General features: G+C 42.8%; 1 protein-coding gene across 1 annotated transcript in view; it reads left to right on the top strand.

Moving 5' to 3' along the window:
• LOC306923782 (ecto-NOX disulfide-thiol exchanger 2-like) overlaps positions 1-21,103 on the top strand; it is a 118,161-nt gene that overhangs the window by 47,112 nt on the left and 49,946 nt on the right. The window contains exon 3 of the mRNA XM_079502090.1: positions 12,788-12,919. Coding sequence (XP_079358216.1) covers positions 12,788-12,919 — 132 coding nt within the window. The remainder of the gene's footprint in view (positions 1-12,787; positions 12,920-21,103) is intronic.

Below are 21,103 nucleotides of genomic sequence, written 5' to 3'. Positions count from 1 at the left end.
TGGATGTGTGGCTATCAGAGGGCTCCTGTATGATGGATGTGGATGTGTGGCTATCAGAGGGTTCCTGTATGATGGATGTGGATGTGTGGCTATCAGAGGGTTCCTGTATGATGGATGTGGATGTGTGGCTATCAGAGGGCTCCTGTATGATGGATGTGGATGTGTGGCTATCAGAGGGTTCCTGTATGATGGATGTGGATGTGTGGCTATCAGAGGTTTCCTGTATGATGGATGTGGATGTGTGGCTATCAGAGGGTTCCTGTATGATGGATGTGGATGTGTGGCTATCATAGGGTTCCCACGCTCATGACATTCCTGCAAATAACCTGGAAAAGGTTTGGAATTAATGAAATGTTTTGGAAAGTGTTGGGATATAATTTCCATTGTTTTTGGCTATTGATTTTGTTCAGAAAAACATGCCCAAAAACATGTACGTGAAATGCGTGTAGCCTAATGTGTATACAGGACGTCACGTGACAAAAAAATAATAGATCTACAACGCACCATTTTAGGTTGTTCGCTTGTAGATCTGTTCTTTTTTTGTCATGTGACAACTTTGCTCGAGTCTTGGGGCATTGATGGCAGTGTCGTTTTTGGCCGCAAATTTCTATTTTAGTTTATTCATAGTCTTTGGAATGAAACTTCATTTAGTTTGTCACATTGTAGTCACCTGGAATGCTTTAGTGTTATTCTAGTTTTAGTCGACAAAATATCACAAGATTTTGTAACTAAATCTACAGTTGATTTAGTCTGTAGATCAGCTATTTTCAGCATTCAAACCAAGTGTAAAATGACTTATACTCAATCCACTAGTCCATTCCTAACATTTTAGTCTAGTTTTTATTTGTTGACGAAATAGTCAATATATTTAGTCATCATAGATTAGTTTTCATTTAGTTTCCATTTAGTTTTCGTCAGTGAAAAAAGGTAGTCTACGAACATTTTTCATCTTAGTTTTAGTCGACGAAATCAACAGGCCTGGACATATGGGGTAAAATACTTATCTTATGCGAAAGTTTTGAAAATGAATTGTAAAAAATGTGTGGGACCCCTGGGGTATGAAATATGGGTACTACTACTGCCTAATCCTATTTGTGATTGACTGTTATGAGACCAAGACCACCCTGTATTCCAGGCTGTGCTGTCATCCCAGAGATGGAGAGGTCTCTAGCAGAGCATGGAGACACACTTAGAGGTGCCTTGGTAGATCATCTATGAGTCTTATGTTATTATGTGGGCTGTGTGGTTGTAGTGAATCAATCATTTTCTGTTCTGTCTGTTCTATCTTATATAGAACTCTAGGGAACTGACAGAGAACATGGAATGAATCAGATGTTATATTTTTCGATGCAGTGGATGAGGTGCTTTGGAAATGGTTAATGGGACTGCGTTGGAACTGGAACATACAGTACAATGTTTTGATGTACGAGCCCCATTGAAGTTGTATTCTCTGGTGTGAAGGTTCATGTAATGATACATCCCAGTTCCTTTTGAACTTACTAGCCTATGTGATCTGAAAACAGATATGGCTCGCTTTTGAGAAAGAAAGGATCTCGTTACAATGTCATTACAGCGAGTTAGTGACTAATATGCTGGTTTGTTTAATTCATGTTTCAGTAGTGCTTTAGGTAATGGAAGGTTTTATTGTTTTATTTGTACAGCATGGTTAAATTGACATTGTATAGTCTATAGTAGGCCTAAACTTATTTTATTAAGACTGAATTATTGAATAAAATCATTTTTTGGCTTTAAGCTTCAGTGTACTTAAATACCACAATAAAGATGGTTTCATTGCAGCATAATTATTGTATAATTATTGTTTAGCCATGTTAGAGATTTGTGTTATTTTCTGTAATCGAGAACAAAGAATGATAGAACCGCAGGGCTTTTTTGTCAGCAATGGTCTCTCTCTTCTCATGTCATGTAAGACTTCAAAGGAGAAGAAAACCGATTCAAGAAACGACTGCAGCTAGTTTCTTTATACATTATTTGTATCTGTAATTCAGGCATCAGATGCCCAGCAGGAAAAGTAGCATATGAGTGGGAGTGAAAAATCTAAGTAGGTCGCCATGCCGTGATACTCATACGCTGAGTTAGCAGTGCCCGGGATCGAACCCATGACATTGTGGTCCAAGGCCAAGGCAAGAGCTCTACCGACTGAGCTGCCCAGACACACTGGATCGAACTTATTACATGCACAACAAAAATAGGCCTAGCATAGAGCCCAGGTGGGCTACAGACCCAAACTCTCTCGTGCTCAGAAGAAATCTGACTTCTGTGTTAGATTAACCATTGGGTTTCAACGTTCACACATGGCATTTGTGGGTGTAACTGTGTAGGAGATGCTCTCGGGATGTGTGTCTCATTGTGTCATCTGATTGTGGGACTTTCATCTCCCTCTGCCTGGATGTTCTCTAAGATGAGACATTGATATAGGCCAGGGGTTCTCAACGTTTTTGGCCGGGGACCCCCGGAAATGCTTTGGCAATGTCTCGGGACCCCCGCCCCGCCCCCTCCCGACCCCCAATATAAATTGACTGCTACAATAACCTTAAACCATTTTGGGCGGGAACCTCTTTTGGTGTTTTAAGCATTGTTATAATTTAGCTATTGAAAAATAGCAGATCTACAAGCTCATAGCGCGCCACCGAGTGGCGCGCTACGAGCTTGTAGGTCTGCTATTTTTGAAAAATCGTGAAAATAAAATTTAAAAAAAGATCTTTTTTTTTTTTTTTTTTTTGAAAATAATTTGGGGACCCCCTAAAATAGTTTGGCGACCCCCGAGGGGTCGCGACCCACGGGTTGAGAACCCCTGCTCTAAGATGAGACATTGATATAGGCTAATGGCGAGTAAGGATTCCACGTCTCTGCTTCACACTTGGCTACTCTAGAGAGGTCTTCCTTCTGAGACAAAAGCCTGTGATTATGTGTAAGATGTTTTGTTTGTAATTTGTTTAATTTTTAAAGAAATGCTAATGTTTGTTCCTAAAGTCAAAGTTTGTCTTTGGTGTATTGTAAACAGTATCACTCTTCTATTCATCCATTTATTCTCCATGTGCACTCCATGTGCCATTGACTTGTTCACATAAACACAGCTACAGTTATAGTTCACACCGAGCCTTTGAAAGAACATACTTCCAGGAAACACTTTGACATTATTATGTGGTTTGGGGTTTGCCAGCTTTCAGTGGGATTTACTGTGGCAATCAAGCACGTTGTCTGCCTTGGGATAATTTCATTACTTGTAGAGACAGAGTTCAGTTCAATCTTGACTAAAATGTAGGTATATTTTTTAAATGTTGAAAAAGGACATGAGGACATTATGAGGACAGAAACTGAAAATAATGACAAGAAACATGAACATAACATTTATGCGATTGCATATGGAATTGGGCCAGCAGTGGATAATGAAGCAAATCAGTTTACTGGAGTTGGCTTTGATTTCATTACAGATATTCTTCTGTCGTGGTTTACAAAATACATTTCAGCCAGCAGCCTTGATTTAATGCCCAGCCCTCTTCAAAGGCTCTCTCCTCAGTGTAGTAATTAAGGCCCATTAATGAAGCAATTTTGATTAATGAGGGATAATGCTGGGGAATGAGGTCATTATGATAAACCGCTACTGAACACACCAGAAATCCAGTTCAGTCTACGGCTGAGCTCACACGGTTAATGCAGTGATTTTTGTTGTGAGTGTCATGGCCGCCCCCAATGCATTTCCAATGCAGGTCACATGGTCTGTTGTATGGCTTTCAGCTGTGTTTCGACTGAAAGTTAAAAATACGGTACCTCAAAATTGTACAGTACTTGAGTACATGTACTTACCGGTAGTTACTTTACACCACTGTCCAGTACACATCTCACATTTCAAGATACCATGGAACCTGATGCAAAAAAACATGAAACTTAATAAAAAGGATGTAGGTATATCCATGCCAAACACATACCAGCAGACATCTACAACTTGGACAAAAGGAAACAAGAGAACTTTTATTCCAGAAATCATTCCGTACTCGCAGACAGCTGCAGTGTACAAGCACAGTGACATTTTTGGACAATTACGACAGAATGAATGCCTGCAAAGCCCTTCCTCTCCTCCGGTGGAAAACATGGGGAGCAGAGAACACTCCTATGGGGCAACAAAACATACCAGGCTACCATGTTTCCCATCAAAGGAACATCATTCTGTATGTGTGTGAGTAGCATTGTAGCCCCAGAGACATGTTGAAGTAGGGAAGTAATGAATGTGGATCCATATCGTCTCTGTCGGGTGGAAACCTCTTATAGCCTACCGGTATGTCCAAAACGGTTCAAGATTCAAATTCAAAAGATGCAAACGTAGTAGATCGACCAAGCTTTTGATGCTTTTGTGACAGTGCAGGATGGGCATAAAAAACCCCACATAAACACTAGAAGTTAGAATATGGAGATGAGAGGTTTCCTGACAGACAATAGTGATATGAAGCTAATGAGGCTGTAGGTATTTTTGTCGCCTCCAGGAGCCTGTTCTTGACCTGCCATGGGGAGATTAGGCCTCCACTCTCCTCTGCGTGCTCCGAAAAGGGAGGGTGTGAGGGACTCGCTTGCCAAAATAAGCCGATCTACAGTACAAGTTCTGCAGTGCATGTAGATCTGTCCATTTTGAAACGTGATGACGTTTATGATCTCACGTTAGTGCAGACTACAAAGTGCTGAGTCAGGCTCAACTCCTGGTCCTGGAGTACACAGACACCAGATGGGGGTGTTGGCGGTAAAGGGGACTTACACACTGCTTTATGAACTGGTCCTGGAGTACACAGACACCAGATGGGGGTGTTGGCGGTAAAGGGGACTTACACACTGCTTTATGAACTGGTCCTGGAGTACACAGACACCAGATGGGGGTGTTGGCGGTAAAGGGGACTTACACACTGCTTTATGAACTGGTCCTGGAGTACACAGACACCAGATGGGGGTGTTGGCGGTAAAGGGGACTTACACACTGCTTTATGAACTGGTCCTGGAGTACACAGACACCAGATGGGGGTGTTGGCGGTAAAGGGGACTTACACACTGCTTTATGAACTGGTCCTGGAGTACACAGACACCAGATGGGGGTGTTGGCGGTAAAGGGGACTTACACACTGCTTTATGAACTGGTCCTGGAGTACACAGACACCAGATGGGGGTGTTAAAGGGGACTGTCTTACACACTGCTTTATGAACTGCACGTCAGTTTTTGCTTAAAGAAAATACACCCTCCTTTAGTCACTTTATTTACACGTTATTTACAACTACAGAATGTTGGGGGTCCTTGAAAATAAAACAGTTAGAGAACCACTGTACTAGTTGGACTCCTAATGTGCCGTAGTGTCATAGTAAATCAATGTCATACATATTCTGGAAAAATATGGAGACAATCCGGAGACAGACAGTCAGGAGGATGTCTTTTTGGACAAAGAAGGAACATTAGTGGGTGTCTCAGTAGCATAATCTGTGTTCATCGTCGTCCTCCTCTAATAAAGCTTAACATTCCTCAGCCAATGGTGCAAGCTTCTGCTACATCATTAGGATCAATGGACCAATCGATGCCCTCCTGAAACCGAATTGCTCATGTAGTAATCGTGCCGCTTGTAGTTGTCAATAGTGCCTGGTTTTGGATGAGTTAATCAATAGTGATTAATTGTAGAGGGCAAATTGAGTGAGTGTCCCTCAAAACCCATGGGGACTGATAATGGTGTCGACCATCATGTTCATCAAACATCGTCAAAACAAGGTTATTTTGTAAAGTGTGAAACACTCTCTCATAGAGTTGTGATTGTATACTGTGAAGTCTGATACTAAAATAAGTCACCACACAGAGACGGAAGGAACCAGGTTTGACGTGCCACAGCAGGGGTTTATTTCCAAACACAAATTGCCACCAATTAAATATGCACTCAACAGAAATAATAATTTCGATAATAATGTCTTTCTTCTTTAGGCCGTGGAAACTGAAATGATAAGTGTTCATTCGTTAGTTACTGTAGGCCATGGAATATCATTCGTTGAATTAGGAGGAGATTAGAGTGGAGAACACATTGCATTCTTGAATGAAAGACCATTATTTTAAACTATACCGGTGCCCGGCTGTAGAGCACCGAGTCGGTAACGATGGAAGTTGAAGATCCATGCCCCACCCGGCTACGCAATAACCGTTGTACCTGTGTCAGGGTACCCGTTCCACCCATCTGTCTGTGTCCCTTTTATGCCCATATATGGAGATTTTTGTATCTGTCTCTATGTGTCCCTTTATTCCTAGTCTGACCCGGGCAGAGGCCTTTTGTGGCAGTTCTGGACAACCATGGGTCCAACCGACTCGACACCAGGCACTGCTCTCTCTGTGGGGGTGTGGAACGCGTGTGACGAATTTGTGTGTGTGTGTGTGTGTGTGTGTGTGTGTGTGTGTGTGTGTGTGTGTGTGTGTGTGTGTGTGTGTGTGTGTGTGTGTGTGTGTGTGTGTGTGTGTGTGTGTGTGTGTGTGTGTGTGTGTCCGAGCCTAGGATCATTGCGCTCTGTTTCGTGAACCAGCCGTTACAAACATAGAAAAAAATAGATGCCTCTTTGGCTGGCTGCAGTTCGTTGGAGCGATATGTGTTGAAGGAGGGGCGGAAGAATTTACACTGGGACAGGAAGTGTGGAAGGCACGTTAGTCTGCCACTCAAGTGATTACTGGTCAATCACAGCGCATCTTTTCCGGGACATATCAGACCCGAACGCAGGCTCATGCTTCCGCGGTGCTTCGCAAGGTATCTCGGGAAAGTTTGGCCCTCCCTTGAGCACATACGCTCCAGAGCCGGAAAGGGCGTCTACGTTTATGGTTACAAAGGCCCAGAGTGAGTGAGCTTTTATAGCAAACAATTCCCCTCACGGAGGTGGTTCCGGTTGATTAGCGGGCGTGGTGGTGACATCATCTCACTCTGCCTCAGGACATAATTAGGAACATACCTCCCACCCACAACTAGTCCAAGGGCTGGCCTGTTTGTGGCTGCTTCCCATATCAATGCACTCACCTGCTCGGGAGGGGGGGGGGGGGGGGGGGGTCCTATAGCGAGACCCCACAATACTCTAAATCTTATCTTAAATCTTAAACTCTCTCTTCTCCTCCCCTATTTATCTTTTAACACCTCCACCCCAGCTATATTTTGGTCTAAAAATGGATCCTGACAAGGGAATACGAATTGAGACTGTTTATGAAAAGCGATCAGCCCTGGGAAGTCCTCAGCACACGACTTCAAAGACATGCTTACACTATGTCCTCTGGTGCCGGGATGCTTTAATGTGAATCTCTCTCTCTTCCCCACACCCTGCCTCTTCAAAGCTCTGTAACATCATTCAAGGAAAGTGTTGTCATTTATTGGAGGTTTTAGCCTAAATGTCTTCTCAGCTGTTCCTGTGCAATCAAAGCATTCAGTCCTTTGGGTTCATTCGTGGTATTTCTCGAGGAACTAACTAGACATTTAGCTCCGTCACTAGCCTGGCTTGTAGAGTTCATGTTGGAGTAGTTCTAATGTGTTGGTTCAAATCAGTAATTTTTAATCAGTCCAGAATGAGATTGACTTGTTGGGGACGAAAGAATATTGAAACGATTGCCATTCCTATAAATATTGGAGGGAAATCACATTGATTTATCTCTGCATGACTGCACATTTTCTTTTGAGTCCTGTTAAATGCAAGTAAATGTGTGGGTAGAATATTTTGCTGCTCTTTAGCATCTAAATGTCAGAAAGGATGATGACAGAAATAAACTTTTCTCGCTTGGTTTGTTTTCATTTCTGGCCCCGGGTTCACTTCATCTAAATTGCAAATTAGAAGAATTTGGTTATTTTGTCAGTATGATGTTTTGTTATGCAGCGACATTTACGAATTGAAATGTGTAAACATTTTCTGTCTGTTCTTCACAGCTCCACAGTAGACAGCTGAGGCACTCAGTTGTTCCCTCAAACAGTCTCAGAGCTCACTAATGTGGAAACGTGATATTAGGAGAGACAGACTGTTGTTAAAAAAAAAAAAAAAAAAACGGAAAAAACAAGCACCAATATTTACAAGCAATCCCAAAGTCTCTTATCAATTGTTACTTTATTGTTACATCTTGTGTACAGGTAGATAAGAGTCAGACAATGCAGTGTAGCATAGTTAATAACAGCAAAAAAGGGAGAGGGCCAAGAGAGAGCAAAAAAGAGCAAAAAAGAGCAAACCAAGAATAGAAGAGCATCATATATAAATGTGCATATAGCATTTCTTATTTCTATTTTTTCCTATAGTAGCGAAGGTGCCGTTCAAGCATAATAGTACAAGAAAAGGATGGAGGTGTGAGGGATCGGGGTGGGGGGCTTTTCCTTTGCCCTGTTTGCTTTGGTTCTTATCAGTTTGGTTTGGTTCTTGGCTCTGGTTCGGTATCGGTTCTTATGAGCTCTGGTTCTGATGAGCTCTGGTTCTGATCAGTTCTTATCAGTATCACTTAGTCAGGAGACTTGGCAACACTGGTGCAGTGTGCTTGTGTGCAGTGCTCAGATACCTGCATTCCATTAGCTGCATTCTGTAATCCATATCTCCCTCATCAAAGTCATTTTCAGGATCTTCCTGACCGAGCATGCAAGGAGAAATGTGCTCTGTCCCGTGAGACCAGTGTCCTCGGGTCTCTCCTCTCTGTGCTGGGTCTCTAATTCCTGCTGTCTTTGTTCTTGCACGGTCTTAAATGAGTCGATGTGGTGTTGGGGAACACACCGACGATAATCATTAGATTCCCGACTGGTTTTATCATAATTAACAGATCAAAGCAGCAGAGAAGAAGGCCAGTCATACATCATTAATTGTGTGCGTGTACGTGTGCGTGTGTGTGTGTGCGTGCGTGCGTGCGTGCGTGCGTGCGTGCGTGCGTGCGTGCGTGCGTGCGTGTGTGTCCGTCTGTCTGTGTGGGAGCATTTGCTTTAAGCCTGCACACTGAAATGTGTAAATTGAGACAAACCACAGTCCCATCCCTTATTCATAACATTCATAAAATATGTGCCTAAACCAGGTATTCTGATGCTACATATAGAACAGGTCTGTTTAAAGCCTAGTTCAGACTAAAGATTCATAATGAGACGAGCTAACGCTTGTTGCAGAATCACAAAACTGTGGATTAGAGAGAGAGAGAGAGAGAGAGAGGAGACATGTGTACCGTTATAATGGCAGATATGTGTGAGCAGGTAAATTGAGTCTCTTTAACAGTCGACTGGAATGTAGCTCTGTAAGGTTTGCAACAGTTTTTTTTACACTTTACAATCCTCTCATCTTTCTGCATTTGTCTTCTTCTTTGTCATCCTCGATCCACCCTAATCTATTCCTTTCCCTTATTCCCCCTGTCCCTCTTTCGTTTTGTGATCCTCCCCCCATCCCCCCAGGCCCCCACCCTTGCTTTCTCTTGAGACCGTAATGGCCTTGTACTTGCTGTGGCTGTTAAAACCTCGTCCACTTTCAACTAAATGATCCACAGCTTCTCTCCGCGATCCCAGAGGGGCAATGGGCTAACAGCCAATGGTCATTAAAGTGAATTAATTTCCTATACTGGCCTCCTGAGAGAGAGTTAAGGTCCCTGCACACTGAGCGCGTTTTTCAGATTTTTTGCGGCTTTTCCATCGGTTTTCCCGAAAAACGCGTCCAGTGTGCAACCACCTTTAATGGGAACTAAAGGTCAATCTTTTGTCCCCAAGCGGGGTAAGGGAGATCAGAGGATCCTGTGGCTGGTTGGTTATCCTCGGCCTGTGCTCCCTACTATCCAGTCTATGTGGTTTAAAAAAATAAATCACTGTCCATTGTGTCGATGTCAGAAGGTTAGGTTGCGACATGACAATATTGAAAACTCTCCAATATTGATGTTTGGTATACCAATAAAGCCAATATCGGCCAGCTATATAGCTGCCAATGAGTGACATGTGGGAGAGAGATACAGCCACCAACCAGCCACCCACCCATCAGCAGGGGTCAGGAGGTTAATGCAGCGTCCCAGACGGTCCAACGCAGCACAGGGCTTTCAGATGAATGTCAGCGAATTGTGACATAAACTCAGGACCTCTGGCCTCTTGATTATTTCCCTCCATCACAGGAGATGCCTTGGATGATGCCTTGGATTTTATCCCAGGCTGCGATGTAATGTACTTTATTTGGAAAACGGCAAGGTGGAGGTATTAGGCCGTTCACAATTATGACATAATCGCCTAATCGCAATTATTTTAGATAATCACAACTAATTTGCATAATCATTAAAATTGTGTCCACTAGTCCTTACTGGTTCGAATATATGAACACCAAATGATTTACAGTGTGGGTAATGTGATTTGATATATTATATTACGGATGTACTGTATGTATTTTGAGGTGTAATCTGTCTGGTCTCAGAGGCACTTGCCTGTCGGGGGAAGTAGGCCAATTCTGGGGAAATTGCAAAGTGTGGTTGCCTCAATCGCACAGACGCCTTTGGAAATATAGGCCCCTCCCACTGATGTTGCAATGCTAGCCAATTACAATGTCAAGTCACCCCTGTGATCATGTGTAAGTCATTTTGGAGGGAATCTATCCCCCCAAAATCATGTTTTTGCAACAAAGGTGTACATTTCTCACATGTGCCGCCCATTGCGCCCCCCTATGGATGAAAATGGAATTTCATGTCCTCGACATGTGATTAAAATTTGGGGTGAATTGGACATTCTGTGATTTATGGCATTTTTTGTAAAATATTCCCCTCCCACTAAGCCAATAGAGCGTCGCAGTCCCGCCTCCTACCCTGGACCAGGAAATGATTCTCTGTTCATTTTCCTCATAGACATTTCAGAAAGTATTTATTTAAAGACGTTTACGCCGCGGACAAAGCCAACTCGAGTCGTGACAAATCATGACAACAAACACAATGTTTTGGGCCGAACAAATAATTAGAAAGAAGAAAAAAACGGCAGGTTACAACACTTTTTTTGTTGTTTTTCTTCTTTGTAATTATTTGTTTGGTCCAAAATATTGTTTGTGTTGTCATGAGTTGTCACGACTCGAGTTGGCTTTGTCCGCGGCGTAACCGTCTTTAAATAAATACTTTAAGAAATGTCTATGGGAAAAATGCATTGGGTTTCATTTCCTGGTCCAGGGTAGGAGGCGGGACTGCGACGCTCTATTACGACCGAACGATAGGTATCACATTTCTGCCTGTGGTTCTTTAATCAGATATGTCCAGAGATCATCTGTACCGAGTTTTGTGAGATTTCGACAAAATCTGTAGGTGGAACGGCAAAGTGTGTTTCGAAGAAAATTCTAAATGGTGCAAAATCTTTCGAGACGCAAATGGGCGTGGCCTATATGGGGAGATGCGTCGTGAACCGTACGACTTACGGTTCAAGAGTTATAGGGCAAAAGTTAAAGTGGACCGTTATAGCACCATGTGAGGCTGACTGATTAAAAATATATCTATACATTCTTGTAATTATTATGAACCTGTAATGTATTAGTGAATTAATGCACTAATACATTTAATTAACAGCGTTAAATTGAAAAAAGGGCCTCGTTAAGACCTCCATAAATAATGTAATGGTCAATGCCTGTGTGAAAATTCAGAGCGATTGGTGCAGCCAGTGAGGAGCAGCGACAGTGTTTCAGACATTCATTCATTCAGACATTCCCTTAATTATATGTTAGATAGAAGATAGATGTGGAAAATGGAAAATAGCAACTATTTCCGCAGTGAAACTGCAGTAGAAAAGCAAACCCACCCAGCTCTCTGTTATGCAAGTCATGCTCCAGCAGTATCTCTGTTAATAGAGTCGTATTAGTTAACACATCCACGAAGCTCTCATCATCAGCAGCATCATAGCAGTGAATGTTATATCAGAATCACTATGGCAACACACAGCAGAGAGCTTTTAAACACACACGCACGCACGGTCGCACGCACGCACGCACGGTCGCACGCACACACGCTCGCTCGCACATTCATATGCACACTCAAATAATTGTGACAGGCCTAAATGTTTTTGCCACTAGGATCTGAATGCGTTTGCTTCACTTGCAAGACTTCAAATTAAATGAATATGTATTTATATAGTACAGTTAAAAAACAACAGCCGTTGACCAAAGTGCTTCACAGAAAGAACAAAACAAAGCATCACAAAAGCGCAATCCCATATACTCTAGTCTTGACATACCCATTAATGACGTGCAAAACTAAGTAAGCTCAGAAGAACCCAGTGCCCACTCAGATTTAATTAAAAGCAAGGGGAACTCTTGAGTAGGGATTTGAAAACCTCAGTGGACTTCGCCACTTCTTTCGTATTTGGGATCTCCAACAGCAGCTTGTCTGTGGACCTCAACGCTCTGACTGATGTATGGGAGTGGAACACATCAGAAATATCAATCGGTGCCCTGCCCATGAAGTAACTTAAAAACAAATGGCAGTACCTTAAAATGTAATCTAAAATTCATAGGGAGCCAATGAAGCTGGGCAGAAAAAGGCAGGTTAAAGATCAGTTAAACTGGAAGTGTCTGGAGGCCAAGCTGATTAAACTCTCAGTGGAGGTTTAAGCAGTGCACTGACCTGTCCTCTCTCCTCTCATTCTACTTCTTCCTTTTGTCTCATTCTTCAGACTTTTTAAAATTGTACTAAATCTGTCTCTATCCTCTTGGATGGTGAGGCAATTCCACTTCAGGTCTGAGATGTTATTGACATCTAAATGAATGGGGGTTAGGGTCAATCCTGTCTTCTAATCTTTTATCTCTCTCTCTCCCCCCCCCCCTCCCCCCCCCCCAGAAGGGATCCATAACATCACCATGGACTCCAACTCCATGCCGATGCCCATGTCAGATCCGTGTGCCTGGGCTACAGCCATGAACAACCTGGGCATGGCTCCCATGAACATGAACGGACAGCCTCTCATGCCAGGTAGGCAGTAGGTACCATACCACATGACTCTAAAACGGAACTACACAGCTTTCTTCACACGGGACTGTATCTTGACGTAAAAGTAGACCTCACCGCCTTTTCTCTACAGTGTTTGCTGTAGAGAACTGCTATACTGGGGACTTGTAGGATGATATTGTGCATTCCCATGTGTGGCTGCGTCGGCCATTAGGAGTGACTGTATTGAAATGAACAGGCTGAGCTGAGTCAGCGAGACATGGTTCTGACTATTATCAGTCTGAGGACTGGAGAATCACACCCGCTCTCACACACACACACACACACACACACACACACACACACACACACACACACACACACACACACACACACACACACACACACACACACACACACACACACTCACACACACACACACACCCATCCATAAGATGGCAGGCAGAGGCTGATTAGACTGACACTCGTCTGGGTTTCTGACAAGATGGCTAGTGGTTATGGTCTCGTCCCTTAAGGCTACGCTAGCTTCTAAATGAAAAAATAAATCGAAACTTGTTCTGCAGAACTCTCCAATGAGACATGATAGCCTCCCTTCCATATCCAGCCACTCAATCTCTTCACCTCTCTCTTGTTTTCTGAGGGGTATAGGTAAAGATTGCAGTGGCGGGTTGTAAAATGCATGCTCTCCCTGCTTCAAGTGGGGGCAGATCTCTGGCTCCTGGCAGCACTTCATGCATGTTCTGCTCTCACACCCTCCATTTGGCTCGAACCGTGAACCCAGCAATCACTCAGCACAGCACACCCCCTTTCCACCGGTTGGTTCCCAATGGGAACCGGTTCAGTTCTTTTTGGTTCTTAGTCCATGAGTCAGAGCTCCAAATTTTGTGGGAAAAACTAGACCTATATTAATTGTACACTACTATATACTAATTGTTTATAGAATCAATACAAGTAAATGAATACATGATAACCCTTCCACAGTAGTAGCTTTTTCATATTTTCTATTATTTTGCATATTTTCCTACATAATGCCTCATTTGCATATTTAAAAATGTTAAATTTGTAATACAATAAATCATTGTCTTCGTGTAAGTAATCAACTGGGGAAGTGTCATGGTGATAACAATCTAATATAGGTATAGTTTTGCCCACTCAATTCATAATTAACGTTCCAATTTTGGAGCTCCGGTTGGTTCCCATTGGGAAAAGGGGCCTCTGTGACAACCACAGTAGGTCTTATCCAATACACCACTGATCCCAACACCAAAGAGTGAAATTGTTATCAATTTGGCAGTACGTTTTACATACGTTATCTACTCGACCTCAGTGGTTCTCAAACCTTTCCATGTCAAGGACCCCCAATTTGATGCCTGCGGAGCACAGACCCCCATTTGAAAAGATACGCCCAGGAGCCCCATAACATTTTGTGGCCAGTGATTCTCAACCATTTTAATTTCAAGGACCCTCAGTTTGATATGCATTATTAGGCCACGGAAACGTTTTGATATACCATTATTATCTCTGGGAACCCAATCCACACTGTGTAGACAGACAGACAGACAGACAGACAGACAGACAGACAGACAGACAGACAGACAGACAGACAGACAGACAGACAGACAGACAGACACCTTCCTTTACTATCCCTATATTTCAGCCCAGAAGCAACACAGTAGTTAAACCTTTGCTACCCCTAGTGTTAGCATGCTGGTACTGCCCCATATTCCGCCCGTCCAGGCCCCCTCTACGGAGCTTGTTGTCCTTCCGGGTTAAACAGGAAGGTGGGGGCCTCCGGAAGGACCACCACTGGCATTAGCCCACAGCCTTTAGCTAGCAGTACAAGCAGCTATTTTCTCAGCGATGCGATACAAAATCACAAATGATTTACGATCGTCCGGTGCGCGGTGGCGCACCATGGACAGCTCTCGAACCTTTGGAGATACGACGCTTTGAAAATCGGGTTATAATGGAGGCTCAACAGAGCTGAATTTAAAAATCGCATCGCTGGTGGTGACGGAGAAGGTCCACACGAGCAAGAGCAATGCTAAAAGGTAAACAGACGGACAACGCATTCATATATGGATTAAACGGTTGTCTACGCTTATACGCATAGCTGGAATAAATAGGTCCCAATAGCTTAGCTATACGTTTATAAGTAGATGGCAATAAAATAGGTTACAGAGGTACAGGTAAAGAGTAAGAACAAAATAAAAAGTACTGTTGTGTACAGCAATTCGAGCAATTCGGGCCGGGCCCTCCTGGATCCAACAATACATCCGAGACTCAGCAGGTGGCGTAAAAGGAGAAGACATGCCATGCCATCTATGGACCTCGCTGAACCGTCTGCGCTGTGGCGTGGGACGCTTCAAGTCATCTATGAAGAAGTGGGGCCTGTCGGACAGTGGCTGTATGACACTGATACACGAAAGAAGAAGCAATTCGAGGCAAAAAAAAAAGAAGAACAATGTCTTGTCCGTTGACTCTGTCAACAATACAGAGTCGACGGAGGTAAAAACAAATAGTGTCCATTACAGTCAGTGTTTCATAAGTATCTCACAGTATCTCGTCATAAAACAAATAATAGTTATCAGTGCAATGCCAACCGAAAAAAATCCATTCAGTCAGGGCAAAAGCATGAGAAGTGAAAGTGCTCACAGCGAAAAACGCACAAAGAACCCTACCCTAGGGATGTCATTAGAGATCACAGTTAATTTAACTCTGAAAGCGTACAAATGGAATCAAATAGACCCTGCACACTCAGTTACAGACCAATAACAGTCCATTTGGTTAACTATTCACAATTTGGCTGGAACCCCCTCAAGGACCATTGGCGGTCCCCAGACATCCACTTTGAGAACCACTGCTCTAACTCACTCCATATATTAAAGCTGTATAGGCTGCAGACTGTAACAAGGCTGCCGACTGTAACAAACACTATAGTGCAGATGAATTACGACATGTCTCTCTTTAGATAATGTCATTCTTCATCCTTGAGGGAAAACTGAGCACCACTCCATCCAGGCCGATGTCATTCCACTGACGTTGGTTTAATAACATCACGTTTAATGGTTCAGAACCAAGAGGGGAGATTAATGAAAAACACTGGGGCTTCATTGCTCAGGTTTATTATTTATCCAAGCTCATTACAAGCTGGGGAAGCATTTACTATGAAGCATGACGTTCACAACTCAACTTACTGCCATTCCACTCTGCTCACTCACTTCACTCTGTCCATCTATGAAGATGTGTGCTAGCATGATGCTTTTACACTCTCTGTCCTTAAAGAGGCACTATGTAACTTTTTATAAATTAATAAAATGTAATGTCCAATCTGTATGCTAGTGTATGTTAATACAATATAACATATACAATTGGGGTGGTTGTATTTGGTTTCCCTGCTCTTCTACTAAGACATGTAGATAGTGTCAATAGGGTCATGTCTCACTCTCACCTATACACAGGATCTGACCTGATTAAATGGCAAGCAAACAGATTAGCTCAATGGTAAAACATTTCAGCACTTATGTAGGACACCGGGTTCAAATCTGGGGTAGAAGAGTATAGTACTGTACATAGTGGTCTTCTCTATGTTCTTTTTAGTTAGTTAAATCTGGAGACACACAGTCGTACCTTAGAGTCTTCAACATTCTGATTCACAATTCACAGTTTTTGATGTATACTGGATTTTGGACTCCACTGAGAAAACACCATTGTTGATGTGCAACCTTTTTGAGGGGCTAGCCCTCTATGCCCCGCTTTCCGGGTTTGTGTGAACACAAACATTGGCTTGTGATTGGCTGATCAGCCCCATAGCGAAGATTTGATTGGCTGAGCAAAGTACATATTGAAGATAAAAGTGAGGGCAGATCTATATTTTTAGTGATCTATATGATGATGTATGATGATAAGAGCGCCCCTCACTTCACACAAGTATGATTTCTTTACATTATTTTTAATAAGACAAACCGTATTGCTAAGCCTTAAGGCATGTTAAACGTCTGTCCTTCACTTTCAACATGAATAGACGTATTCTTCAGGTGGGGGTAGATTCACTATTACATTATTTGCTTATGTGGGGGACAGTCAAATATTGTAAATTATTTTCAAAATAATTTGTCAGGTGTATAGAGCACCGAAGTCCTGACGTCACTCGCTCATCCCCTGGTTCATGGAAGTTTTTCTCTATGGAGAATAACATGGGGTCATCTTAAAATCGTCTCAGAATTGTGGTCCAAACTGTATCGGCGATATTGTCGGGGAGGTGGCTCTGTATTGTTTATGAAAGTCAGTCCCTCATATTTGATACAGTCTGTTTCTAGTGAAAATGTTCTCTCAGTCAGTTGATTCTTCATATCCATATGAATAAAAACGGCTGGGATGATTTGTTTATTTTTCAAACACAGTTCCTATATGAGACAATCTAAAATCCCGTGGGGATTACAATGCAAATAAAAAGTACATGAACCACTGGACTTAGCGCCCTCTACCAATATTGACGTCAGACTTCAGTGCTCTATAGATATTATCACAGCGCATTTGGGCTATTTTGTTTTAATTTTGGGGTACCCAGGCCCCTAAAAAGAGAGGCAGGCAGGCAGGCAGGCAGGCAGGCAGGCAGGCAGGCAGGCAGGCAGACAGGCAGACAGAGACTAGTCTCTGCCCATGGTGCATTTGTGCTGAATGAATGCAGCCACTAGTAGTGCACTAATGCAGTTTTACAGCAAAATAATGGGGGTATTTTGTTTTAATTTTAGTGTAATTTCGGGGGACCCAGGCCACTAAAAAGAGAGGGAGGTAGGCAGGCACTCCCAGGCAGACAGACTAGTCGCTGTCCATGGTGCTGAATGAATGCAACCACTAGTAGGAAATAGTGCACTAATGCAGTTTTACAGCAAAATATTTCACAATGTGCTCTGAATCTGATATTAAAATCACAGTAAAAGAGATGAGCAATAAATAAATAGTATGCAATGTGAAAGCTTGAGTATTTGTAATGCTTCTTTCAAGGGAAATGCAAACAGTTTACTGTACTCTGTACATGAACAACTTGTTCAGAACAAGACGTCAAAATATGAACTGTTTACAATTACAATATAATGTTACATTGAGAAGTGTTGTCTCCTGGATGTCTTCAGGTCCTTAATCAGGTCACTAAAATCCAATTTGCGGAGGACGTCACTCTCAAATAACATCACAGTCAGACTATTTAGCCTCTGCTGTCCCATTGTGGACCTCAATCTATTCTGTATGAGTGCCAGTTTAGAAAAACTGCGCTCACCACTTGCATTACTCACAGGTAAAGTCAAGTAAAGCCTTAGAGCAATGTCTACATTTGGGAAGACGCCTGACATTTTTCTTGTCCTCATGGACTGGAAAAGACTGCATCAGAAATATCATCCCCAAAATACATTCTTGGTATTGGACAATCCCTTCAACAAAGTGTACCCGCAAGTCAGTTGAATATCGTCTCTGGAGGTCAGCTGCACTTTTTTGTTGTGCAGAGAGAGAGGTAATTGTATTCAGAAAGCTAAAAACATTATTCAGTTCATTATAAGACTGATACCTGCGATCTAGTTCTGCTACTAATCGGTCCATAACAGTCAAATAGACACCAGAGGAGAACTTTTCTTTGGCTTCTAAATTAACCTCATGTTCTGTGGACTCATCCGCCTGCACTGTACGTTTTCTTTGTCTCTGTATGTTAAAGTTCTCAACGGGCCCAAAAATTATGGCCCGGCCCAACCCTACCCTAACTAACTAAAAATTACTATAATGTTAAGCCCGAAGCCCGACAAAAGCCTGACAAAAAAAAGAGAGAAAAAAAACGCCACTAAATGGCGGCGCCGTGTTTCAGTGTGAAAGTGAGAACGGAGATCAAGGGACTTATCGAAATAAAGGATGTATGTAACTCACGTTAGAATAGGCTATTAATGTTCCATTTACAATCATTCTAATGGATTCCATACAGTGGTGGTGACTGGTGAGTAAACACGAATAGCAGCTGCAGCTCCCTCCCTTTAGTTTCCTGAAGTGAAGTTGCTTTACGGTGTAGCGTTTAAGTTATATCACCATGGATCGTTTGGTGACGTTGATGAATAATTAGGTTTTATTGATCGCAGCCAGCTGGGTTAACGAGACTGACGGAAACCTGACGCTTCAGCTATCGTGTGATAATCTGATTGATTTTATAAAACATTTAAGCATATGGCAACTTTGCAAGTTAACTGGTGGTTAGTAGCTCGTTTGGTGCGCAAACCAGAGGGAAACCAGCGGTAGCAAGCAAGTCTCACACTGTTCACTGTTCTCTACTGTACTGCCTGCGCGCAGTGCAGGACCGCGGGGCGGGCTGCATGCTGCTCTGGCCTCGTACACACATGCCGGACGGACATGATCTGTCTGTGTTTCATGGCCGCCTCAGGCTCAATGCTTTTCCAATGGAAGTCACGTGGTTTGACATGTGTGTACGAGTCTGAAATGCCAGTGCGATGCGACCCCCGCCCCGCCTCCAGTCCTCCTCCTGTCACAAGTAAATCGCCTAGCGCAGCCCTCTTCATAATAAATACATACATGTATACACAATCACATTACACAAATAACATAATTGCTATTTTTATTATAATAACACTCTTTTAAAAAAAGAACAAAATCACGGAAAATAACCGGCTCGGTCCGATAACGTCGGGTCGGGTCGGTACCGATCGGGCCAGGTCGGGTTCGGGCAGAGTTTGAGAACTTTACTGTATGTCTCCTTTGTAAAGTTGTGATACTGTTGGAGACATAAGTTTAGCTTGTTCCTCAAATACATTAAAATGATCTCACAAGCCTGCGACATAACCTCTCAGCGATCTGACCAAATCAACTGCATTACACAGGTCCAGACGCACAGCCTGTAGTGACTCACTTGTTTTATGAAAACGCTGGAGAATACAATTCCACATATTGCACAGAAAAGCAACCTCAAGTTTGTTCATTTTGTTGTGAAGCGACATTGCTTAATTTCGAACTGCATGGTTTTGGGCCTCGTTATCGGCAATGCTCTTAAGTGAGTCTTGAATATTTGCATAATTTCTGCACAGCGCCTGTGTCGCTTGTGCGTGTGCAGCCCATCTGGTGTCGGAGAGAGATTTCAGTGTTTCAATGCGTTTATTTTCATTAGCCTGCAGTCCTGCAGTTACGACTGTCCATCTAGCTGTTGACTTGGAACAGAAGTTGAACAACTTTTGTACAAAGTTGATAATTCAGCTGTCTCTAGGCAGCAGTTGACGCTGTTGACACCAACAAGATTTAACGTGTGAGCTGCGCACGGGACCCATTCAATTAGCGGATTTATCGCTTTCATGCAAGACTGTTTATAAACTCCGGACATATTTGCAGCATTATCGTAGCATTGCCCCCTGCAATTGCTTATTTCAATTTTCATCTCCTGCAAAACCGTGATCACGGACTCACATAGACCCTCCCCTGTGGGGTCTTGTATTGGAAGAAATTGTATGAAGCGTTCATGAAAGTCACCTTCTTCGGGTGACACATATAACGCAAAATTAATGTGAGCTGATCAGTGTGTGAAACATCGGGGGTTGATAATATCTGACAATACTCTATCCCCCATCATCTTAACGAATTCTTCATATATGGTCGAGGAAAGATATGATAGCTTACCTGATCCAGCATTACCATATTCTTCGATGTGTGACTTAAAAAATGGGTCAAACTGACTTATTACCTCCATGATGTCCAGGTAATTTCCATTGTCAGGCCTGACAATTATTTCATTAGAGCCCCGGTAAAGCCATTCTGACAAAAATTGTACAACTGACACTACTCTCCTAAGTACATCTATCCAGTATGTATACTGCGACTCCAGCTGTTTTCTCAGTTCAGTGTCAATTACTCCAATCTCTGATGCACGTTTAATATATGCTAACATCGCATTCCTGTGGCTGTCACTGTTCTCATGTTTCGGAATGCTGTCCGAGGCACGTTTCCAGTCACTCCAACCACATGATTGAAAAGGGCCCAGCTGCGTATTTCTAAAACAAAAAACGGAACCAGTGGACAGGGAAGAAAGAAGCCATTCTCTGGGCACAAACTCGCCGTTTTGGAGCTCACGTTTGAAAAGGGATTTGGAGAAAAATCTCCTGATCCTTATATTGACGTTCAGACAGGGGCGCTGGAAGGTATTTATACCAGATGGGGCTGAAGGGAAAT

This window comes from Electrona antarctica (assembly GCF_951216825.1).
Source record: "Electrona antarctica genome assembly, chromosome: 1".
In the NCBI taxonomy this organism is placed as follows: Eukaryota; Metazoa; Chordata; class Actinopteri; order Myctophiformes; family Myctophidae; genus Electrona; species Electrona antarctica.
The sequence above is the reverse complement of the archived record's forward strand: the minus strand, read 5'-3'. Positions and strand labels throughout refer to the sequence as shown.